The 26,051-nt window shown below is 34.0% G+C and overlaps 3 protein-coding genes across 3 annotated transcripts; 2 read left to right on the forward strand and 1 right to left on the reverse strand.

Moving 5' to 3' along the window:
• Positions 1–2: 2 nt before the first annotated feature.
• On the forward strand, positions 3–4,979 carry LOC122609786 (histone acetyltransferase HAC12-like). The gene is made up of 12 exons (XM_043782729.1): positions 3–794; positions 880–1,161; positions 1,244–1,519; positions 1,616–1,744; positions 1,832–2,032; positions 2,125–2,264; positions 2,367–2,652; positions 2,749–2,888; positions 3,000–3,078; positions 3,250–3,636; positions 3,725–3,936; positions 4,023–4,979. Exons 1-12 carry the CDS (start codon positions 3–5, stop codon positions 4,111–4,113), a joined length of 3,015 nt encoding a protein of 1,004 aa, XP_043638664.1. The 3' UTR covers positions 4,114–4,979.
• Positions 4,980–6,229: 1,250 nt separating this feature from the next.
• Positions 6,230–8,709, reverse strand: LOC122579962 (cytochrome c oxidase assembly factor 4 homolog, mitochondrial). Its single transcript, XM_043752229.1, has 4 exons — positions 8,504–8,709; positions 7,008–7,153; positions 6,865–6,910; positions 6,230–6,590 (listed from the first exon to the last, which is right to left on the reverse strand). Exons 2-4 carry the CDS (start codon positions 7,125–7,127, stop codon positions 6,508–6,510), a joined length of 249 nt encoding a protein of 82 aa, XP_043608164.1. The 5' UTR covers positions 7,128–7,153; positions 8,504–8,709; the 3' UTR covers positions 6,230–6,507.
• Positions 8,710–23,064: 14,355 nt separating this feature from the next.
• Positions 23,065–24,984, forward strand: LOC122578952 (transmembrane ascorbate ferrireductase 2-like). Its single transcript, XM_043751015.1, has 5 exons — positions 23,065–23,360; positions 23,931–23,979; positions 24,108–24,307; positions 24,397–24,698; positions 24,806–24,984. The coding sequence occupies exons 1-5, from the start codon at positions 23,208–23,210 to the stop codon at positions 24,858–24,860; spliced, it is 759 nt and encodes a 252-aa protein (XP_043606950.1). The 5' UTR covers positions 23,065–23,207; the 3' UTR covers positions 24,861–24,984.
• Positions 24,985–26,051: the final 1,067 nt, after the last annotated feature.

The raw sequence follows: 26,051 nt of genomic DNA on the forward strand, positions 1-26,051 counted from the left end.
AAATGTCAGTTCTCGATCAGCAGGTTCATCAGCTTTCAATGGGGTCAAATGATCGGTTCAATGATACATTAAACGGGTTTACGATTCCACAGGTTAATATAGGGGAACCATTACCGAGTCAACCACTTGTTACTGAGGACACTACATATCACAACTGTTATGATTTAAGCTGTAACCTTTGTGGTCCGGCTAATTATTGCATGACAACTAAAAACCGAAAATATGACTTCATGGAGCCTGTGAGTAATGAATCATTGATTGGCAGCAGTCCTCCTGTGGAAGTGCTTTTAAGCTCTGTGAACACTTCAGATAGAGACCAGTTTTCCCAAGACTTTTCTGCTTTTCAGCTTCCACCATTGGTAGACAGTGGAGATGTCTCAGTGGTAAACACAGAATCTTTAACCATGAATTCAGGTCCAGAGGTCAGCCAAGTAGTTACTGAAGATATTATTGGAAATAATCAGATATTTAAAGGGTCTGACGGGAATGTGGATACTACAAGTACAAATTATGAGCTCAAGGAACCACCTGCATCTCGTTTGGAAGAAAAAAACAATGATCAAAAGCCGGAAACAAGTCAACTGGGCCCTAAAGTAATATGCGTGAATAATTCAGCTGCAGAGATAACCCCAAGTGTAATGGAATCAAATAATAAGCAAACAGAGATAACATCTTTTGATAACGGGTCAGAATCAGGGTCTTTGAATATCAAGAAGCCAAGCACTTCGTTGGCTGAGTATTTCAATGCATCTCAAATCAAAGAATATCTGTCAACTTTCATCAAACATGATAAGGTTTACCCATAATCTAAAACCGCATTGTCAGATCTAATTGTTTAATATAATAAATATATGCTAATAGTCAAATGTTGTTATTCAGGAGATATTGGGAAGCTCGGTTAACCAAAACCCATGCCAGTTATGCTCCATGCATAAGCTACTGATCGCCCCTGTACCGATATATTGCTCATCTTGTGACTCACGCATAAAGCAAAATGCTAGATATTATCAATCATCAGATGTGGAGAACACAGGCATACATCATTATTTTTGTATGAAATGCTACAAGGGAAATCGAAAGGCTATTAATCTAATGCGCGGAGGATCCATTTCCAAAACAAATTTACAGAAGGCAAAGAATGATGAGGAAGGAGAGGACTCGGTAATTTGAAATATTCATTTATACACTTCACTTATTTTTAATTTTTGGTTGAATTACTTAACATTGCTGTGTTTTTTTGTAGTGGGTTCAATGTGATAGATGTCAACAATGGCAACATAGGATTTGTGGTCTATACAATGACGCAAGAGATGAAGAAGGGAAGGCGGAATATATCTGCCCCAAATGTCTCTTAAAACAAATGGAAGATGGAAATGAAGTCCCATTAGCAAAAACCTTTTTGCGAGCAAAAGATCTGCCAAAAACCAATCTCAGTGATCATATCGAGCAACGACTCTTTACGCGTATGACGCAAGAGAGGATAGAAACTGCAAGATTTCATGGAACAGCACTGGAAAATGTAAGCATAAATTTGTTACAAATTTCTTTAAATCATGGCATGGTTTCATATGAGCAAAAACTGTTATCGTTAATTAAATGTCAATCATTGTGATAGGTACCTGAAGCAGAGGATCTCGTTGTTAGAGTGGTGGTATCTGTTGACAGAGAGTTGGAAGTAAAGAAGCAATTTAGAGATATATTTAACGGAGAATATTATCCTGAAAAGTTTTCGTACAGATCAAAAGTAAGATGAAATGATTTCATTCACTGCGCTTTTATTTCTGCTAATATTTACTTTAAAACAGACCACTGACATTCTTTTTGCAAATAGTTAATTCTTTTGTTCCAGAAAGCAGGAGGCGTGGAATTGTGTCTCTTTGGAATGTACGTCCAGGAGTTTGGATCAGAGTGTGCCAGCCCGAATAAGCGTTGTGTTTATATCTTGTACCTTGATTCTGTTAAGTACTTCCAACCAGAAAGAAAAACTGCCAGTGGTGAACCTCTCCGTACCTTTGTTTACCATGAAATATTGGTATTTTTTTTCTTCCTCTTCTCCCAACTTTCTTTAGAAAATTTGGTCATTTTTTGCATATTTACTCAGTGGAAGGTCCTTCAATAATGCAGATTGGATACCTTGAACATTGCAAGAAACGAGGTTTTGCAAGTTGTTATATATGGGCGTGTCCTCCAAATGGAGATGATTATATCTTTTACTGCCATCCGAAGACCCAAAAAACACCCAAGGAGAATCAGCTACGACAGTGGTATGATTTTTATATCTTATATATTATGGTATCTGTTCTCTGTGGTTTTTACTTTTGTATCTGCATAATGTAAAAACTTAAGCACGGTTATTTTATATACAGGTATAAGTTGATGCTAAGGAAAGCTGCGAAAGATGGCATTGTGGTGGAACAGACTAACTTATACAATCAATTTTTCGTTCCTACCAATGAAGAAAATTCTAAGATAACTGCGACACATTTGCCATATTTTGATGGTTCTTATTGGTCGGGTATTGCTGAAATTATAAGCAAGAAACTTGAAGAAGAAGAGAATTCAGGGGGATCGTATAGCAAGTTACCGTCTAAACGAATCTGGTTGTCCATGGGACAAGACCGCCCTACAAAGGATGCCATAGTGATGCAACATGTAAATATTTTATTAAATTCGTTCTTTTTTTCATATAAACTGCGCACACTGTTATATTTTTGTCTTTTGCTTATCTTTACTCTTCTCTTGCTACAGCTCGGTGAAGAAATTCTGCCTATGAAAGAAAACTTAATGATTGTCCGGCTACAGCATATGTGCACATATTGCCATGAAGTAATATTATCTGGAAGCAGATGGTCTTGCAACCGATGCAACAAGATTCAATTATGTTCAAGGTAAATTAACCCTATACTTTTATCTTTTTGCTCCAACTAAAGTGAGCTTCTTTTGGCATCCTAATTTTTTTTTAATGATTGTCATTTTTCACGTTCATTGATATATGGCAGGTGTTTTGAAAATGGCAAACTTCTTTCCACAAGTAGAGTTCACTCATGCCATTCTGGTAGCAAGCGTCCACTTTCTGAGGTGAGTTACGTTTCCCAAAGAACACCTTCATTCATTTATTTTGGTTGTTCAAAATTGTTAAGGGCCAACACAAACCATGTTGACCCTCGGACCCCTTTTCGTCATTTTGTTCTTGATATATATGAATAACTAACGTAATTTAATGTGTTTCAACTTTTTTGTTGCTCGCAGTCTGCATCGTGTGATTTACCTCTTCATACCAAGGATAATGATGTTAAGCTTGTAAATAATTTCTCCGGGACCCGAGATGATTTCTTGAACAATTGCCAAAAATCTCAGTACCAGTTTGATACACTCGGCCATGCCAAGTATTCCTCTATGATGATTCTGTATCATTTCACAAACAGCCTTGTTGTCCTCCCGATCTGCAGCCTTTGCTGTAATCAAGTCCTGATTAATGAATGCTGGCACTGTGATACCTGTACAACACATTACGTTTGTGGATCATGTTATGAGACAAAAGGTGACACCTGTCATACTCATAAATTAACTCACCCTTCACAAAAAGTTTACCCCGAAACCAAAAGTGAACAACCTGAGAACCAAAAGGTGCTGACGGTAAGAAATGAGCCATAGATCTGAAGAACCTGATTTTGTTTGGTATCATTTTTCTTATATATTCCTTAACCTCGTGCTTTTGATGCAGTTAAACGAAGCTCTAGATGCTTTATCTCATGCCTCTCAATGTAGAAGTATCAAGTGTTCCTACCATGGTTGTCTAATTATCAGAAAGCTCCTTTACCATACCAAAAAATGCAGAAATGCCAGTGACTGTAGAATTTGTAAACGAGCATGGTTGGTACTGAAGAAGCACGCACAAATTTGTAGAGATTCGAATTGTAGAGTTCCTCGTTGCATGTAAGTCATCATACCATTGCCTCTTATATAGAACTTGCAATCAAGTAAAAAGCTAACATGTTTTTTGTGCCTATATCTTTTATTAGGGACATAGAAAAGAAGTGGAATGCCTGCATCCAGCTAAGAATAAACAAATTGCAATCAAGTGGCAACAGTGGCGATTGGCGAACCGTGTGATGCATAACATTGGCATCTTGGGTGAGCTAAGTAACACTTGAGGTTACAGATGTGTACAGCTAACTGTATATACGTTATGCTAAACTAAGTAACAATGGCAAACCATGTGATGCATATCACTCTTTGCTGATTCTTTGCACATATGCAGCATTGTCTCGAGCCTTCATAAATGCAATCAAAATGGTCCTCCCATATAAGAATGATGTTGAACCATGTAGATATGGCAAATGCGATTGTGTCTCAGGTGATATCGTTGATCTATATAAGCATGATTTTAACTCCTCAAGCCAAAAACACCATTGTGGGAGTTAAATCGAGGGTTACAGCCTGTAAGGTGACCAAAACTCCAAGTCGTTTATCCATATGAGAGGGATTGTACAAACATTCCCTCCAAACTGGATCTACACTCCCAAAATTCATACCTCGGTAGATGCATCACACTCGGCAAATCTCTAGTGGCTATGATGTGATACCATATAACACCCCAACCCAAAGTCTCTGTCGTGTCTATGTAATTTGTTACCACAATATTAAACCACGGGGGAAGTAATTTTACGCCACATGTCCAGCTAGTAACGGAGCTGAACATTAAGGGACCGGAGCCAAACATTAAGGGATCGGGGCTGGGCATTACGTTGAGAAGAGAATCGAGAATGACCTCACCGCAGGTTTTGCTTGAATTGTTCCTCCAAAGGTTAAACAAACGAATTTTATTTGTCTGTAGATGCAACAATTTAAGGTTTCTAGATATAAATTCCGCACTTCTAATGATTTTCAGGCATTCATATATTAAAACGGAAGTAGTGTTGTTTATTTGCTTTTGATTACGTGTAACATTTAGTTGGTGGAATATATATCTTGAACTTGTAAAATTCAACATTTATATCTTTCTTTTCTCTGACAACCACGCTCAAATAATTTTGATTTTGGAAGCACAATAAGCTACGGTCACACTACTCTAAACTAAAGGTGTAAATGAATCAATATACTCGTAAACTACTTGAGTTCAACTCACTTTGAGCCGAGCCTAAATAAGTTTGAGCATAATATGGATATTGTTTAATCTTCAAATTCCAGCTGACAAGACTAGACCCGATTGCACAGACGAGACTAAACAAGCTTAAATGAACATCAGACCCGATTGCACACACAAGACTGAACAAGCTTAAATGAACATCTTGATAGTGAAGGCTAGATCAACCGGCTAAAGTCATCTCTGGTTATTCTCATGGGTCTTTGGTTCGACTCTATAAAGTGACAAGTCTGTGAGTTTCTTTTCCTGAATCACCTATAACGGTTCATGGTCTACATCTCGTAGTCTATACAAGGGTTCAACATCGTATGTTGAGGTGTCGTCTGATGCGATTACTGACTGTTTAAAAAAAAACCATCTTGCTTAGTACTATAAATTAATCTAATATAATTTATTTACTAGATTCAATTATATATATTTCATATTTATAACTAATACTCGTATTACTGAAAATAGATATTTCTACATAAACTTGTCCAAAATGAAGTACTCCGTATATACATAATTTAAATAATTTAAAAGAAGAAATAAATTACTTTACGAACGAACTGAACCCCAGCCTCTAAAATTATTCACGGGCCAAATTTTAGCCTCTCTCTCTCTCTGAAGAAAAAAAAAATTAAGTTCAAACTTTGAAAACTAACGAACTTGAGCTCGACTCATTTTGTGTCCAGCCCTTCTTGGAATAACAATTTGTTTGACGAGACTTTTGGAACATTACGAGATTCTCTATTTTAACTAATGAGCTACAAAAAGGTCCCGTGCAATTTTTATATTCACTTACCCTTAACCAAAGGGAAAAGAACTTGCACTCAATGACTATTCCTTCGCTAATTAATAGTCTCTAAACAAGTCACTTTGAAAAAAAAAAACATAATGTGACTCTCTACATGATCTCAAAGAACAAGATAAACTGATGTCAGAATCATTGTGAACCGAAGAAACCATATAAATGACATATATTAATTTTCAGTAGACTCTAAAAAGGTACCCAAAAACGAAAATACTCCCGTTTATTCATCGATTCAATAACACACGTCACCTGTAAATATACGTATGCTAGAGATACATAAATTGCCAGAATTGAGAATAAGAATACATCATTTTATAGAAGTGAAAATCTATCGTTTATATGCGCTAAATACATATATGTTGTTTGCCACATCTATGTAGCTCCAACTAACCTGATTCAGACATGATGTAATACTAACCATCATATGCCAACAATCCAATGAGCTGGTTATTCGTAACAAGGTTATAATGGGAGTATAGCAAAAACATCCCGTCTCCACATTGAATAAACAAATGGTCAACCGTTTCTCTTTTCTGTAACATAATTAAAAGAAGAAAAAGGCAAATTTTCACTTATTTCCTTCACCACCCTTGGTATGCTTACTGACATTCTTCTGTCTTGCCTCATTGCATGCCTTGAGGTTTTGAACCTCTGCAAACACATAATGTAACCCAGTTAGATTGGTTTCATATTGTTATAGGAGGTTATAAACAATAGGTGTATGATCATTACATTAAATTTTATATCATTATTTAAATGCCATTTCAAAGACATACACTTTGACCAAAATAAATAAATAAATGGACAGGTCCAACATACAAGTTTTAACTTTCAATTCATGTTTTACAAAATAAAAGTTTGAAATATTATTAACGAAGCGCTTATAGATTTGTACTAAAAACTTCAGCAAAAGCAAATAAGATACCTTTCTGACAAGCCTTCCAATCTCTGTTAGAAGTAATAAGACAATCCTGCAAGAGAAACAACATTATGTTTTGCATTAGTATTCTGTCTAGTAATTAGTAAATGAAACGATCACACTAATTGTTGGGGTAGCAACCAAATCACCTGTAATAATAAATAGAGAGAAGAACATTGTTGAAGCTGTTTCACGTTGTCATCATCGTCATCTGCATCATTACTATGGTGGACCTCCACCGATGTTTTGTTTCCTCCTTGTGGGTTCATAACTTTGTTTTTTCTATAGATCAGACCTGAGGAAGGAAATCGAATTCTTGTAATGAAACTAACAAAGTGTTGGTACAGAGACTAATACAGCAAAATAAGTTAAAATGTAAAGGTGTATTTTATTTCTACAAAAAAAAGAGACAGACGTTTGAAAAGTGTACATGAATTTATAAATAAATGGATGAAAATGAGATTGTAAAAATATATATGAAAAAAGGAACGGAATTTATAACAGACGGAATAAGTTGTCATAGACAGCTACAATATCCCCTTTTATCGTCTGTTATAGTATTAAAAGTCAAACAACACCCATAACTCCATAAGCACTAAACCTCCTAAACTCGATATTGATAAGGAAAACAAATTACCCAAATTTTATCCTTCTGCTTTTGGACATTTCTACTTAATCAGATAATGTCCACAAATCCGACCAAATAACAACTTCATGATATCTAGCCCTAAAACTCTTCTGATCCAATCATCTGTCTTCTTATGTCAATTATTGGTAACGAGAAGAAATACCTAAACTTATCATTCTGATTTCTGATATTTCTACTCTGTGTCTATGTTACAAGTAATACGAATAGTAGATGTAACTATATACTATGCTACAAGTAATACGTATCTCAGTTTTAAAAATCACAGAAGACTAACTTCGAAACCTAATGAAAATGCTAGTAATTTCTAAGCAAAAAAGTTAACATATTTGCTAACCGAAAGGCAAACAATTATTAATTTCTTTACGAGTTCGCAAACTTGAATAGGTCATAATTCATGTAGCAGCTTTTCATTTTTACATTTTAGGGCCCGTTTTTTTTTTCAGTCATTAAGTGTTGAATGTATAAATAATGTCTGTATGTATTAAGTAAAAAAATAGGTAATTGATGGTTATTTTTGTTCATTAAGTCAAAAAAAGAACATAAAATTTGACTGAATGCATTAAGTTCTTAATTATTAAGTCTATTAAGTAAAAAAAGAACGGGGCCTTAGTATTCATTAACGACACCCAAAGACGAGTACCGTGGGACATCGATAAACAACTTTTTCGGTTATTATGGAACCTTTTTCAAGCCATATATGTTGACAATTATGAACCAATTCTACATTTCAAACCATACAAATGGGCAACAAGGTGGAAATTGTAAGTTGTAATCTTATTTTACAAATTCAGGGGAAAAAAAAAACAAATTTTTTCGATCAATTTTACAATCGAAAATAGACAATGTACAGCACATGTAATAACAACTGCACTGCAACATGACCATTTAAACATCTAAAAACAACCAATTATACATATAAAAAATAATAATAAATTTATACATATAGAAATCATAAAAAAAAAAAAGTCAAGATAAAAGTAAGTTAAGAAAACTAACCCTGGGTTCTTGATTTTCCATCAAGTATGAGTTTTTATGGTGGAAGCGATGCAGCCGTAAATGGTGGAGTAGAGAGGGTTATGATGGTGGTTGCTGCCGTGGATGTCGGAGAAGTGAAGGTGCGTTGTGGTGATCTCCGCTGAAAAAGTGAAAATGCAGTAGGAGGAAGGTGGTTGCAGTTTAGGGTTTGAAAGGATCGAATGACCGGTTCGGATCGGGTTTCCTAATTGCGATTTCAGAAAAACTAGTTATAGTACCGCGTCCGCGCGTTGCCGCGGAATACGCTTTCTACACGAAAAAAGTAAAATCGTAACCATGTGAAAGTTATTTAATGAAAACATGAGAATCCAAAAATTTAGTGTCAAGAAAATAAAAACGAAAACTTTGACGTGAGACAAATTTAAAAACGCTATGTATATAAAAAGATGAATAAAAATAGTCAAAACCAAATGTTTAAAAGTAAAATCGTAACCAGGTAGAAGTTATTTGATGAAAACATAAGAACCCAAAAATTTAGTGTCAAGAAAATAAAATCGAAAACTTTAATGTTGGGCAAAAGTTAAAAGATAGAAAACTTGTACAGTTGTACATTCCACGCATAATGTACATTCCACGCATAACGTACTTGTACATTCATATAACTTTTTAGTATATTATAATGAGAATCCAAACATTTGGTGTCAAGAAAATAAAAATGAAAACTTTGATGTGGGGCAAATTTAAAAACGTTATATATAAAAAAAATTGATGAATATAGTTAAAACCAAATGTTTAAAAAGTAAAATCGTAACCATCTGAAAGTTATTTGATGAAAACATGCCAAAAATTCAGTGTAAAGAAAATAAAAACGGAAACTTTAATATAGGGCAAAAGTTAAAAGATAGAAAGTTTAGAAGTTTAAAATGAAAAATGGTAAAAATTATTATGTGCTATAAGAACTTATACATTCTACGCATAACATTAAAGCTTATACATTCCACGCATAAAGTACTTAAATGAAAATAATTAAAAACCAAATGTTCAAAAATAAACCCGTAATTATGTGAAAGTTGTTTGATGAAAACATGAGAACCTAAAAGTTTAGTGTCACGAAAAGTTGAAAATAAAAGCGAAAACTTTAATGTGGATAAAAAAAGTTAAAAAATGAAATTTTAGGGGTTAAAACAAAATTTGGTTAAATTTTAGGGGGTTAAAACGAAATTTGGTTAAAATTAGTATGTGCTTTAAAGGCTTGTACATTTCACGCATAAAGTACTTGTACATTTATATAGGTTTTAGGTAAAAAAAAAGTTTAAAAAATTGAAATTTTAGGGGTTAAAACAAAATATGGTTAAAATTAGTATGTGTTTTAAAGGCTTGTACATTTCACACATAAAATACTTGTACATTTAAATAGGTTTTCAGTATGTCTATAATAAGGATAGTATTGTTTTTTGAAAAAGTTGAATTTCGCTTGAAATTTTGTGTCGCGATTTGACAGCGGGAATATTTATTATACGTTGTCTTAATCGGTTTCGTGCAAAAAGCTCTCTCGAAATAAAAATGCCTATTTCAAATACCCGATGGGGAAAAACCCATATTAAGTCGCCCTAAGGCATGATGATTGATAAGAGTAAAGTCTGTCCACTCATACTTGAACCTGGGTATACCCAAACCAAAGCCTTGTAAGGGGACTTTCTATATCCTTTCTAAGGCTTGAACACTAGACTTTTTGAATGGGAATGATCTCTTAACCATTGAGCTAATGCTCAAAGTTGTAAGGATAGTATTGTTACACGTCAAAATTGGTTGAAATTCTCTCACATCTTAATTTCTTAAATATTGAAACTCAAAAAATAAAATTCAAATGTTTATTTTAATAAAATATTATAATATGAGGGACATTTCACCCAACTTTAGTTAATAACTTCAAAATTTATAAGAGATGGTTTGTTTTATTATATAGTGTAGATATATATTATTGTGATTTTCATTTTACATATTTCGATTTATGGTTTCTTTTTGTCAATGTGAAAACGCATTTTGTTTACAGAATTTCTCAAAAGTAATATAGTCTGTCAAATGAACTGAAATTCAACGAAATATATATTGTGCTTTTGGGATTCAAGTAATAGACGGAATATAAATCCTTATCACACCTAATAAATAAAGATTTTATCAAATGAAAAGTTCTTTACATTTCAACGAAATGAAATTGCTCTACTTTTACAACCAAAGACACTAAAAAATGGAATTTGATTCCTAATTCCATCAAATTACATTATAATCTACGAGAGATAGTGCCAGCGCGTTGCACCGGTGAGATGGTGGGGGTGATAGGTCAAGTCATAGAGTGTGATAGCCAAATGCTTTAACCGTAAGGGCTCCACCCTCAGATTTAAAAATTCGTCGAAAGTATATCGAATGACATCTCTAATGAAAGAGCATGAAAATTAAGAACACTCATACAATTTTGATTTGGAAGACTATGGCTTCCCATGTGTTGGTTTACGAAGGCTTGTCTGTTCTTTTTCTTGTATGCTTGTTTGTTGTTTCTATCTTTGGATTGTACTCTTAGCGATTAGCATCTTGCTAGTTTGTTTTATTAATTCCAATTGCTGTTTTTTTTATAAAAAAAGTTGTAAGTTTTTGAGACAACAAAAACTAATATAATATAAAATCATACTCACTTTAAAGACCTTATATATTTTTCACACACACAAATTAACAGACCAAGTTGTTTTTTTAAGTAGAAAATATGTATTTATGATTCGTTTCTATAGAGTAAGAATTAACTTCTTTTTAACGACGATTTTAGGCTCAAAGTATGTCTGTTTGTATACTTAACTCCATCTCTAGCTTAAACCCATTTTGAGAAACCCCTTATGCCCAAGTTTTGGGAGTATTCACCTCGCACTAAGATTTGAACCCAATAAGTTCTCAAGTTTCTTCGGATACAATCCATTTATTGGTATTTGGTTGGTAAAATGAACTTGATTCAAAAACTATTTAATGTGATTTTGATGGTTTTAATAAGTAATATAAATATTCATGAAATAACACTAATTAGTGGCCAAGGACATGCAAATTCTTTTGGAAAATGCTAAATGCAGCTTTTAGTACGCGCATGAAAAATTTGTATATTCCATGTTAAAAGTTCATCATTTAAATTTTATGATAAGTGTACAACTATTTAAAACATTTTAATTACAACCTCAAGATTGCGTTTAGCAAAACCCAATTCTTTTTATTGGTAGGACAATTTCACTACCAAATAAGATTTAGCTTTAATTAAGTTTAGCATCAAATTTAAATGAAAACAAAATCTCTTAGGGTGGACGGAGTGGAACCGACACCAAGTAGGTACCGGTCCGGTACCGGGGGGAACACCGCCCCATGTTACCGGTACCGGTTGGGCGGTGAGCAAAATGGGGAGGGTCGTCCCCGACCTGGTCTCCACTTTTGTTACCGTTTTTCAACCGTTGCTTGTGTTTTTTTTTTATTGTTTTTTTTATGTTAGCTGCCATGAAAATCTATATACACATATATATGTGTGTGTGTGTGTGTGTGTGTGCAGGTGTTGTTAGGAAGAAGACAACATCGAGATATATGTTATATAATATTAAATTCAATTTTATATTTTATACCCTATATTTTAAGCTATTTATCATATTGGCTCAAAGTCTTTTTCTTATATTCTTGTTTTCTATACATAATTATTATTAATAGTATTTTAAATTGATATTTAGTGTTTATAAAATGTTTAATTTTACAGTTTTAAATACTATTTTACTGAAATATTTAAGTATTGTTTAATATTTTTTTTTTTGATTTGAACTAATTTTTAAATTAAGTAATTAAAAAAATAAAAAAAGTGGAGAAGGGTGACGAGGTGCTCTTAACATTAGGGGAGTGGAGGAGAAGAAAAATCGAGGTGGGGAAGGGAGGAGTGGGAAAGCTCTCCGCCACCCTTAAAGTTATTAAAAAAAACCCAATACTCTACATAATTTATTTATTTTATTAAAAAGAATTTCTACCAGAAGTCAACCAAAGTCAAACACAAAGAGGCATGATAACCTATAAAATCGGTAGAACACGAAAAAACGAACAAACTACACAATGTCGAATTAGGGAAAAGCCTATCTGCTATCTATCTAGGGTTTTTCTTCCAAGTTGTTTCCTTTTTCTGCGAATTAATTAACTGATCATTCTTTGATCACATAATAATTTCAATAATAATAATCATGGATAATTACCCGTCACTAAGTCATAAGCGTCAGAAAGTAACGAATTTCGACGCTTTTTTTAAACCCCCTGATGATACTAACGTTCATCACTACATCACTAACCTGTACGTATTTACTTTTTTCTGTTATTATTCGTTAATTTTTTTTAATCTTTCATCTGAGCCCTATACATATATGTATGATTGTATAATTAGGGCACGTGTTTATTTTACCTGTGTGTTATGACTTATAAAATTAGATATATGCATGCTGCATGCATACACTATGGTGTGTTCTAAGCTTGTATGATCGACGTGACACTCGTTTATTTAATTATGTATTTGTGTACGATGTGGAGTGGAGTGGAGTTAATTATGAATGTCGAGAGGGCTAACTAACGTCGTAGTTTTAGCAGCTTTACTCTTTCGGACATATATGCTTATTATGATGTGGAGAAAATCGTTCAACTAGAGTGTCGTGTGGAAACTAGGATTAATGCTGTGTGTATATATAGAGGGTTGGCAGGATTCTTGGAATGTTTCTACTTACACCTATTTTTAGAAAAAAAAGTTGTCTACGTTGCACGTTACGTTAGTGTAGTTAACGCATAGGATGATAATCCCGAAAGGGAAATTTTTCGCAGTTAACTGTACCAAAAGATGCGTCAAGTTAGGCTAAAACCGATGGGAAAATGATGTCTGCTTCAACAAGTAGACACGTTCTTAGTTTGTTGCACATGTTGCTGACATACATAGATGTGTGTATATATATGTTGGTCCATATGAATTTGTGTGGAAAAGGCTACCTGTAGAAGTATCCCATCATGTATAGATTTAAATTGCACGGATCTTGCGTGTCACAAAGGTAAAAAGGGGGACTAGTTTTGTTAAAATTAAAAACATGAAGAGTCAAAGTGTAAATTGGTTTTGAAATATTGCTTACAACTTCAAAGAATATGGATGCAGACATGCAGTTAAACTGATAGTTGCTTAGCTCATTTTGAGTGATTATTATTACTTGCTTTTATGATTAAAACCTGCTTAAAACTCTTGACATTATCAAAAGTGATTGCTTAATATCAAATGATCACTTTCAAGACTCATATTCAAACAATTTTTAAGTTATATTGTTTGTGAGGGAAACTGTTGTACTATTTTAGTTTTAAGTCAAACTGACAGTGAAACTTCTGATGCAGTTCCAACGTGATTGTGAATGAACCGGAAGAACAATGGACATCTTTTCTGAATCTCCTGAACAACCCAATCCCAACTTCAAATTCCAACTCATATTCAAACAACGGACTCCCTACTTTGTCTGAATTGCCAAAAGTGAGAATGACCCTCCTTCTGTTTTGTATGATTTTTGAGTTGGAGACTTTGTCTATATTTCCTTTTTGGTGTTTTTTTGATAGTATTAACTTGTATATCTTGAACTTTCTATAGGAGTCTACAAAACAGAACGTATATGGACTGCCAAACTTAAATCAGCAGGAGATGTGGAATGCTAATCATAATCCGATATCTTTGCGTTCTGATAACTTTAACTCATCTGTGAATATGGGTTATAGTGGCTACAATTCTGGTCCTGTCAACATATCCAATTCTCAGTATTTTGGAAGTATGTTATACTCTTTAAGTTATGTTGGCTTTGAATTAAGTTATCTGTACACATTTTTAAAGTGCATAATCAATTTTTACAGGACCTTTAGTCAACAATGTTGCTGGCACATATGTTTCAAGTGATGGGATGAATTTGATTAGTCCATCGAATGTTAGGCAGTCCGGGATATCTGATATTAAAGCTTTTGGTCGTAAAATAGTGCAACCTGTCAGCGTTATGGACTTCAATAGCACTGGAAACCTTCTTCAGCAGCAGCAATTTCATCAAGGTATGTTTATGGTTTTTTACATTTTAATTATCCTTTTAGTGTCATGTTATATTAACATTTATGTATCTCTTATTGTTTGTTTTCCTATAAATTTGTTTCTGCCAGGTCAATGGCGCAGCCCTATTGGTCAGAAACAGATTGCTTACAACATGGGTATTCCAACAGCGATGAATAATGTACAATCTACCACTGCAAGTCAGTGTAACTTGTACAATACCGATGTTATATATAATCCGCAAATTTCAAATTGTGAGACATTTTCGCGACCATGGGTTCAAATGCCGGCTCTCAGTAAACCCAATCAGTGGGCTGATCAGTTTCCAGTACAGTCAGATAATCGATGGAAGGATCAATCAAATACATACAAGAATCACTGTCTTAATTCTTGGAAACAAGTGCCGGGACAGCTACCTGTTGCTGAAAAAAGTTCAGACTGTGGTGTTTTAAATTGGAATATGTGTAATTCGGCTAATTTAAGCATAGGGTCTAGAAAACGGAAAAATAGTTCCATGGATGGAACTCTGATGGATGTGCTAACAAGCTTTCTTGAAGGTCGTTCACCAGAAACACCTGTGTCACTGAGTTACCAACATTTGCCAGTTGATCTGCCGCCACCTTTGGTTCAATGGTCTGATAATAGTATACAGACTGAAAATGTTTCAGAGGTAACTTCAAAATCGTTAATCATGGCTTCAGTCCCAGACGTTACCAGTATCTTTACAGGACACATCACTGGAGATTATCACATCACGAAAGGGTCTCAAACAAATAGCGTTGTTACAAGTGAAGAATGTAAAGCACAATCCGAGTGTGGTGTTGAAGAAAAAACGAGCCTTGGAAAGGAGGAATCAGGTCAAGTAGTTGTGGAAGTCAGCTGTGAATTGAATACAGCTTTTGATGATTTTCAGATGGTATTAGAATCAGAGAAGCCAGTAACACAAACTACATCTGGTGATGACAATGGGTCGGGGTCAGGATCAGGAAATATCAAAAATCTGAGTGAAGAATGTAAAGAACAATCCGAGTGTGGTATTGAAGAAAAAAGGAGCCTTGGAAAGGAGGAATCAGGTCAAGTAGTTGCGGAAGTCAGCTGTGAATTGAATATAGCTTCTGTTGATTTTGAGATGGTATTAGAATCAGAGAAGCCGGAAACACAGACTACATCTGGCGATGACAACGGGCCGGGGTCAGGATCAGGAAATATCAGGAATCTGAGTGTGTCATTGGCTGATTCTTTCACTGCATCTCAAATCAAGGAACATTTGTCAAGTTTTATCCAGCATGATAAGGTTTGTTATCATCTCAAACCAGTGAGTTTGTTTCATATTATAAAATAACAGGAATACAGAACTATTTCTAATATAAAGCTCTCTATGCAGGAGAACTTGGAAAACAAAGTACCTACAGTGAGTCATGACCCGTGCCACTTGTGTTCCAAGGATAAGCTAATGCTCGCCCCTACACCCATATATTGCTCATGTTGTGAGTTACGGGTCAAGCAAAATGCTGCATATTATCGATCATCAGATGAGCAGAACAGAAACACACAGCATAGTGTTTGTGTGGATTGCTTTAAAAAATCTCGTGGGGATACTATTTTGATACATGGGGTTTCTGTTTCCAAAGAAAATTTACAGAAGGAAAAGAATGATGAGGAAAGAGAAGACTCTGTAAGTTATTATTTGGTGTGTTCATTTCTCATTCATTAATAATTTATTGCATGTCCTTTATCGACTGACTATCGTTTCTTGCAGTGGGTTCAGTGTGATGGATGTCAATTATGGCAACATAGGATTTGTGGCCTTTATAACAATGAAAGAGACACGGAAGGGAAAGAAAAATACATATGTCCTAAATGTCGCTTGAAAGAAATAGAACATGGGAAGGAAGTCCGGTTACCACAAACTGTTTTGGGAGCAAAAGACCTGCCAAGAACCAATCTCAGTGATCACATTGAGCAACGTCTTTTTAGGCGCTTGAAGCAAGAGAGAGAAGACACTGCAAACTTTCATGGAATAGAACTGGAAAGTGTAAGTAAAAAATTTCTTTCAAATCATTTAAGTTTTATAAAGTTTATGAGCTAAAATTTTATCGATATTTAATCTTAGTTATTGTAACAGGTACTAGAAGCAGAAGGTCTTGTTGTTAGAGTGGTGGCATCAGTAGACAAAGAGACGCTTGTGAAGCAGGAATTTAGAGATATATTTAATGGAGAATATTATCCCGAAAAACTTCCATATAGATCAAAAGTAAGATGAAATGTTGTGATCTAGTGTTTACTACTGCAGTATATAGTTTAAACTGAGCCATTAACATCTTTTCATTTTTCTTGCAACTAGTTAATACTTTTATTCCAGAACAAAGGAGGTGTGGATTTTTGCCTCTTCGGAATGTATGTTGAGGAGTATGGATCAGAATGCGAAGGACCTAATAATCGTTGTTTACATATCTCATACCTTGATTCTGTCAAGTACTTCGAACCAGAAAGAAAAACTGCTGGTGGTGAATCTCTCCGTACATTTGTGTACCACGAAATCTTGGTACTTTTATATATGTTTTTAATCTTTTTTATATCAATTTGAGCATTGACATAGTGGAAATTACTTGAATAACTCATCAATGTTTTCTGATAATCAGATTGGATACCTTGAATATTGCAAGAGACGGGGTTTTGCAAGCTGTTATATTTGGGCTTGTCCTCCAAAAGCAGATGATTATATCTTCTACTGCCATCCTGACACTCAGAAGACACCACAGCAGGACAAGTTACGGCAATGGTATGTTTCTTTTTTCTTCCTTGAAATACTTCAATAGCTTGATGTTCCATTTTTTATATCTATGTGCATAGCATGACCTTATTTATATTTGATGTTCCGTTTGCTTATTATGAAGGTACAAGTCAATGCTGAAGAAGTCTGCAGAAGATGGCATTGTGGTGGACCAGACTAATTTGTACAATGAATTTTTTCTTCCTACAAATCAAGGAAATACTAAGATATCTGCAGCACGTTTACCGTATTTTGATGGTGCTTATTGGTCATTTGCTGCTGAAAATGTGAGCAAAGAACTTGAAGAAGAAGAACGTTCGGGGGGAATATGTAGCAAGTCACCTAACAAGAAATTCTTGATGACCATGGGGAAAGAAAACCTGACAAAAGATGCTTTAGTGATGCACAGAGTAAGTATTATTAACTTGTTTCTTATTCGACATCAACTTTACAGATGTTATTTTTTGTTTATTCACTTATATTAACTTTAATTTTGCCGCAGCTCCGCAAAAGCATTGTGCGTTGGAAGGAAAACTTTATTATTGCTCGTTTACAGTACCCATGCACGTATTGCCATGAAGTAATATTATGTGGAAGCCGATGGTCTTGCAACCAATGCAACAACCTTCATTTGTGTTCAAGGTAAAAAAGAAATTTACTTCATTGTATCATTTCATTTTTTACTAAACTTTATGCTCTTAGTAATATTTATCGTTATCATTTCTATTGCCAGATGTTATGATGATGGTAAACTTCTTTCTCCAAGTAGAGTGCACACATGCCATCCTGGTAAAAATAGTCCACTTTCTGAGGTGAGTTACGTATTGAGGAAACACGAAACGGGCCGGGTTGACCCTCCAACATCCTTACTGTTTTTAAGATTCTCTATTTGTAAAAAAATGATATAAATGCTTTTTAATGCTTGGTGTTTGCAGAACGTATTGAGTGATGTACCTCTTGATACAAGGGACAAAGATGATGTACTTGTGAATAATTTCTTTGAGGCGCGAAGTGATTTCTTGAACAAATGTCAGATTTCTCAGTACCAATTCAATACACTTAACAATGCCAAGTATTCGTCAATGATGATCCTATATCATTTCATAAGTAATCTCGTTATCCAGCCGACATCTACTGAGAAGTTAACCAATCCTTCAACAGAAGCTACAACCAAACCCAAAACTTCAGTTGAGAAATTAACCAATCCTTCGACAGAAGTTGCCACCGAACCCAAAACTTCCACTGAGAAGCTAACCAATCGTTCAACAGAAGTTGCAACTGAATCCAGAATTGAGCACCCTCTGAGTCAACAAATTCCGACAGTAAGAAACAAATGTGGATTTCATGTTCTACTCTTGTTTTTGTATTATTTCCAAATATACTTAACCAAGTTTTGTGATGCAGTTAAAAGACGATCTAGATCCTGTAGTTCATGCCACTCGGTGCAAGACCATCCAGTGTCCTTACCCAAGTTGTCAAGCCATCAGAGAGATATTCTATCATTGTGCTATATGCACTGTTCGGTTTCCTGGCTGTCAAACCTGTCAAAGAGCATGGGTGATGTATATGATGCACATAAAAGATTGTACAGATTTCAACTGTAAAGTCCAACGTTGCTCGTGAGTCATCATAACATAGCTTCCTAAAATTTCAGACTAGAACTTTTTTTCTACGCTAACACTTGATCTGCTAATGTACTTTTTATGCATTTTATTTCATCAGGGACACGAGGAAGCAGCAAGCAACACCTGCATTCAACTTTGAGAAAAGAAATAATTTTCAGCAAATTAAGAGTCAGCAATGAACGGGCTATATTCGGATTTCTGTAATGTAAATAGGTTTGACCAGATGTAGGTTGGGTTATTTAAGTTTCATACATTGATATAGACCAACCAGGTGATCCGTACGTCACCATTTTTGTATAGTAGTGGACCACCAAACATGCTTTAACGTGTTGAAAAATACAATATTGTGAAGCATGTTTGTTTGGTGTATAGATAAAAATAAAGGCGGCGTACGGATTACCATCCAAGATCCAAACCAATATGGCAAACTTTTATATTTTAGTGTCGCTTATATGAAAAGTTGTTAATATGTTTTGTTTAATCTTGTGCGTAACTCAGTTTCCATTTTATGGATCTATCTTATATAAAGACTCATAAAATGAAGATATGAGAACGGAAGTAACTAAAGAAAACAAGATAGACTAAGATTTGTTTAGGGGAGTCATTTTAATTAACCCATAACGCAATTGTATGATTGGTTGTAGTCACACAGTTTCCATTTTAACTCGGTTTCCACATTGTCTTTTCTTGGCCTATATTTAAGAGCTTTTTCTTGATACTTTTTTTCTATGACCACACGGAGGCGGCATTGGCTTGGCAGCGGGTTGCTCAATCCGAACACTACCGCCGATAGGCCTAACCTATGAGAGGAGAGAGACTTGGGGGAGCGTTCCACCGGTAATTATACAGAGCCGTTATGCATTAAAAACCAAACTATTATTTTTTATCCTTTTTTTACCTATATATATAATATTTATTTTCATTTAGAAAATCACAACAAATCTTTTCAAAAATCTGTACACCACCAGTTTTTCAATGATACACCACCTAATATGTTTTATTGCGTTGTACAATACAACCCTGTAAAGCACATTTAGGTATTTAATGGTGTATCGTTAAAAATTGGTGGTGTACCTTCTCGTTAGTTCATTTGCATTTTTTAAGTACACGGACGAGCTTGAAGACTTACGAAGTTCTACCGCTATCTGGACTTATCTTGAACGACACTAGGAGGAAGCTCACGAAAGACTAATGCGTGACTATATCGCCGAATAACCAAAGTTTGGGGCGCATTAATTTTGTCATTGGTTTCGCGTGAGTCGAAGATTGTTCACGAAAATTGTTGGTGATGTTGAAGAAAATTTCGAGTATTTTCACGTGGGCGAAGATGGTAGGTGAAAAAGCTTCATGACTCTACAAAATTGCACATCGGCATTTCACAACACGCAACGGGTGAACCCCCTAATAATTTTGAAGAGTGTATATGCATGGCCAAAAGAACATTGTGCGAGGCCCTTGCATTTTTTGTGACGCGGTCATTGCTTTCTATAGTCGAGAAATTTTATGTAGGCCGAGTTCACGACGTTGTACGGTAGAAAGAGACGCATGAAGAAAAACATCACATTCCTGGAATGCTTATAACCTTGATTGTACACATATCCGATGGAAAAATTTCCTAAGCAATTGCTCAGCCAATATACGAGAGGTGATCTTAAAAATCCAACTATTATGGTCGAGGTTGTAGCTTCGCAAGTTTTGTGCATTCGGCATGCATTTAAGTCAGTGCCCTTGCATCTTACCGAGCAAAATATAACGACGCCAAACAGTTCATTTACATAAATGGGTGATTTGACTAATGTGGATGTTAATTGTTATTTTACTCATGGAATTTATCCTAGGGGTTTACATGTGTCAAAGCATTTCTGTATCCAAGCGGCGACAAGAAAAACAACGGCAAAAAAGATGTCGAAAATAATTGCTTTGTTCACGATAATTTTTTACTTAAATTTCGTCGAAAATATTCAAATATAGATTCGTATTAATCTGATTGAAATTTGACATAAAAATTATAAATAAAAATATCCTAATTATATACTCTGTATTTCAATAACTATTATTCCGAGAATAATTGGTGTTAAATTGTTAATAATCAAAAAATTAGATAAATGAAAAATGAAGTTGTATTTCAAAAATACTTAAACAATAACTTTCATGATTCACATAAGCTACATCATTTAAAATTTGTTCAATACTTGCATCACCGCAAACTTGTACGGAACCTTTTTTGGAAAATATGAGTAATCACGATTTATATTTTCTAGTTGTTATTTTCATCTATCCATTATTTATTATTAAAGTGTTGTTAAAAAAGATTTTTAAAAAAATAGTAATAGGGATAATTTATAGTACCATGAATATGAAAAACTTGAGTGATCTTTTTGAACTGCTGATTTTGATAAGTATAAAAATATGTGATAAATCTTTTTTTTAAGGAGGAGTAATGCAGTATATGAAACGATGAGGGATAAAAATAAAATAGAAGAACAGAACGTGTAGAAGGGGAGAGAAATAAGGGTTTGATAACCATTCCTTCCAATTTACCCTATAATGCCCCATTATCCAATTTTTGTATTCATTAACCACAATATTTTAAAACAAATGTCATCAATCATTATATTATATCGGCTTAAACCCCAGTAGCCAGAGATATCTTCCAAATCCACTATGTGGGCCTCGGGGTGAGTTTACCTAAGGACTCAAGTTCGAGTCTTGGGGTTCTCATCTCAAAGGAATTTTCCATAAGTAGGAGGTTAGATGTCTAAAAAATCTCTAGTTAAAATTATCTGCAATACGTCTGAATCGAAACTCACTTAAAAAAAATAAAATAAATTATATTATCCATTCCTTAGACCATCCACATCGGTGAATTCACGATCTGACTTTTCTTTGAATCTGAGATTGCTCACAAAAGGACGAAAGCCTTTGTAGATGTGTCACAACTTGAATTGTAACATTTTCTTAAACTTATTATTATTATATTTATTTATAAACCTTATGAGTTTTTTTTTTAATATCTTTTCTATCATAACTTTTTACATAAATATAAAAACATAATATTATTTATTTTATTTTTATGAACATTTTGACATAAATTTTATTAAAAATAAGCTATTTAAAAATTATATATTTTAATAATTTATAATATTTGTATTTTTTTTTAATTGTGATTTTTATATTTATACGAAAATTCTAAAAGTAGTCATTTATCTAAAGTAAAGTAATTATTTTCAATGTGGTAAAAATAATTATGAATTATACTATAATTAAAAATGGTTTAGGTTAGGTTGTGGATGTGAATAAAATTTTGAGTTAGATTGGATTGTATAGATTAAAGAGAGAGAAATTAGTATTTAATTAGAGATTGAATTGAGTTGTTTCACTAACGTAGGTAGTCTTACCCCTAAAAACCCTCTACCAAGCACTCCTTAATTTAGCTATAAGTGTTATGTATAGTATGTAATATGTACTAGTTTTTTTTAGATTAATGATGAAATGTGTTTTTTTTTTAACTTTTAATATAAATGTTATGTTGTTTATAAAATTATGAAAAGGAAAAAGTTATTAGCGTTTATTAAATTTCTTTTTAAAAAATCATATAAGTTATCTTTATAGATCGTCTCATTTCATTTATTTTCTATTTTTATAATAAACTCAAAAACTCAAATTATTTTATTCGTTTTCGTTTATCAATACTATCTAATAAAACAAACTACTTTTTTTTTCCTTAAACTTTCCGTCTTTGAAAAACCAAATATACATCTCTTTTATTCACTAGTTTAAATATCTTCATCTAATATACCTAAAATACCTTTTAATAAAATAATTTACAATATAGATCTCTCAACACTTAAAATAGCTAAACTGTCATCTTTAACATCAATTACTTTTTCATTCACCACCACTGCCGCCCCCATCACTAACACCACCACCACAACCTCCGTCATCACTACCGTAGCCTCATTACGCGGACATAAGTCTAGTTTTCTTTAAAATGTCAAAAACATATGTCGTATTAAAAGTTTTTAACAAGGAGTAATTCCTTTATTCGTATAACTAAGAACCAAACACTCCCTTTGATTTTTGTTTTATTTTACGAGTAATTAATAAAACGAGAAACGGACGCTTTATGAAACTTATGATGTTCCAAAATCCAAACAACACTTCCTTTCAGATCCGACAGATAAACCACCAAACAAACACCAAAATCTTTCAGTGACGATGATAAAAGTTACAGCAGCAGTAAAATTTCCAATATTACTGTTATGTGTGCGGAGCTTAGGGTTATTGGTGGCCATCCTAGTTCTTGTTTGGAACATTCATTACAGAGGTGGATTAGCCCTTTTTTCTAGTAACAGAATCCTTCTCTTCAATGTAATTTTTTTCTTCTTTATTTATTATTTCATTATTCTGTTTGAATTATTTGGTATTTTGATGATTAAATATATATGTAGCTGTATTTATGATTATTTGTTGCAATAAAAAGATTCAAATCTGGGCGTTTAATTACTAACTTGTGAAATAATTAACTACCAACAACTAACGTTTGTCGTTTATTTTTAATTTTTTTTTTTTTTAGAGTAATGCAACTTACTTGTAACCAAAAGTTTATTGATTATGGTATTGCTATTTTAAATTTTGGTTTGGGAGTATGAGAAGCTTGGTGAATTATCTATTTTTGGGAGTATGTGATAAAGTGGATGTTTTAGGACGAACGCATAGTTGTTTTGTTCCTTAATATTTGATGTGGGGGTAATTGGGATTGTTTGTTTGCTTACTTTTTAGCAGATAAGCAATTGCAAACCCCATTATAATTCGATTATCGTCTTATTTTGGAAGAGAAACACTAACAAATAAGTAATCTGGTGGAGTACTTATTTTGTAACCTGCCCAAACAACTGCATATCAGATTTTGCAAATTAAAAACTCGATGTTTTTCTGTAGGTTCATCCTGTTGTTATGGTAATCGGCCTTCTTCTACTAAACGGTGAAGGTAATCCAATTAGGCTCTCTTATAAAGATATAATTTACTATTATTTGGCGTTACGCTTAGGCTTCCAGTAGTGCGAAGTTTCTATAAACAGGCTCTGTAATTGATTTGTCGGATGATTACGATTGCAGCTATGTTGGCATACAAGACAGTATCCGGAACAAAAGCTTTTAAAAAGCTAGTCCATCTTGTTCTGCAGTTTTTGGCATTCATGCTTGGAGTGTTTGGTTTGTGGGCTGCCTGGAAATTTCACAATGATAGGGGGATTGACAACTTCTACAGCCTGCACTCGTGGCTAGGCGTAGCTTGCTTGTTCTTGTTTGCCATTCAGGTTCTTCCTTTTTACTCTTTCGTTTATGATTCGGGTTTTCAATGAAGCTATATATATGAGTACAAACAATATAATCTTTATTATTGTAGTGGATGGCTGGATTTACAACATTTTGGTACCCCGGTGGTTCAACAAACAAACGAGCTTCCCTGATGCCATGGCATGTTGTCTTAGGACTATACATATACGCACTTTCTTTGGCTTCTTGCATCACTGGTATTTTAGAGAAAGCAACATTTCTTCAAGTCCACCACTTAATTTCTCACTATTCCACAGAAGCGATACTAGTGAATATTTTGGGCGTTTTGATAGTTATCCTGGGCTTTTTTGTTATATTCTGTGTTGTATCACCGTCAAATGGCCAAGGGGACGTTAAACAAGAATCAATAGAGTAAGGAGGAGTTTTGGTTGAGTTTGATCTAATTTTCTAAGTCGTAACACAGGAAAGTTTTGTGATGTAACTTGTAAGTGAACTTTTCGTTTGGTTTCGTGTTCCAGGCTTGTAGAAGAACAACCGATGGTATCTTCTCATGAGATTGGAACATCTGACTGAAATCATAGATTGAACTCACCAACATGTAGCGATTAAATTGCATGATTTTGTTTAAATTGTTATGTATGCGAATACGGCACACATATGATTGAGAACACGAATGTAGTCCATTGTTTGATGGATACTAGCGTCGTCATAAGGTACTCATATGAGACTAGGATGAACTGGTTCTTTAATAGACCAACACAAACTTGCATTCCATATGCACTTGAAACGGTTGAAACAATAAAACGGAGTCTCACAAATTTTACTATATTCATAGTTTCATACCCCTTATGTCCTCCCGTTCCTTCTTCTCTTCCCATTTTTCTTTTCTTTTTATCCTCTAATCTGTGACTGTGAAGGTGGATGCCAGTGGTTATTGTAACACCCATAGATTATATCTTATTTTTATGAAGACCAATGAATAAAGTCCGGCTATCTGGATAACCTTAGGTGAAATACGATCTCATACGCCGCAAAAGCAGACGGTGTTGGGTGTTCAAGCTCTCACCCATATTGCTTCATTAACGAAAAAAATCCTACAAAAGCCAAGTCGACTTTTGAAACACGTCTCGTGGTAAAATATGGATACGTCACCGCTCCAATAGTAGATCATTGGCTTAATGACGTTTATCAGTTTTATTAAATTACATATAAAAAAAAAATTAAAGCAATTTTTTATACTTTAAGCCTTCAAGTAGACGAACAAAAGCCCATCAAAAATACCTGAAGATATCTAAACGCGATCCATGGTCGATTGGCTCCCAACTTTCCATCACTTTCAAAACCTTTTCTTAACACCTCAAATTATACTTATACAATATATCACAAAAAGACTTGATGATTCTTAACCCATGACTGCTAAATTCCAAAAGACAATTTTATACACAACCCAAAGACATTTTAAGTCTATTAATTCACATCCAAATGCTCCAAAGTTCTTCAATAAATCCAATAACCAACACAAGGACTTCGATATCAAACACATTTGTATACACACACAAAATGAATGGGTCGTATCATTGAACATATGTTTGAAAGACAACTTGTACATCAATGATAATTAATGGTAGAAGTTTATACTTTTTTCCTAATAATGTTACATTTACTTGAATTCCTTTGTCTCGAATCATAAAGAGGTAAACAACTAACATGTAAATGAATACTCAATGAGTATATATACCCAAACATCATACATCATACATAGAA

The sequence above is a fragment of the Erigeron canadensis genome, chromosome 8 (genome assembly GCF_010389155.1).
Source record: "Erigeron canadensis isolate Cc75 chromosome 8, C_canadensis_v1, whole genome shotgun sequence".
NCBI lineage: Eukaryota > Viridiplantae > Streptophyta > Magnoliopsida > Asterales > Asteraceae > Erigeron > Erigeron canadensis.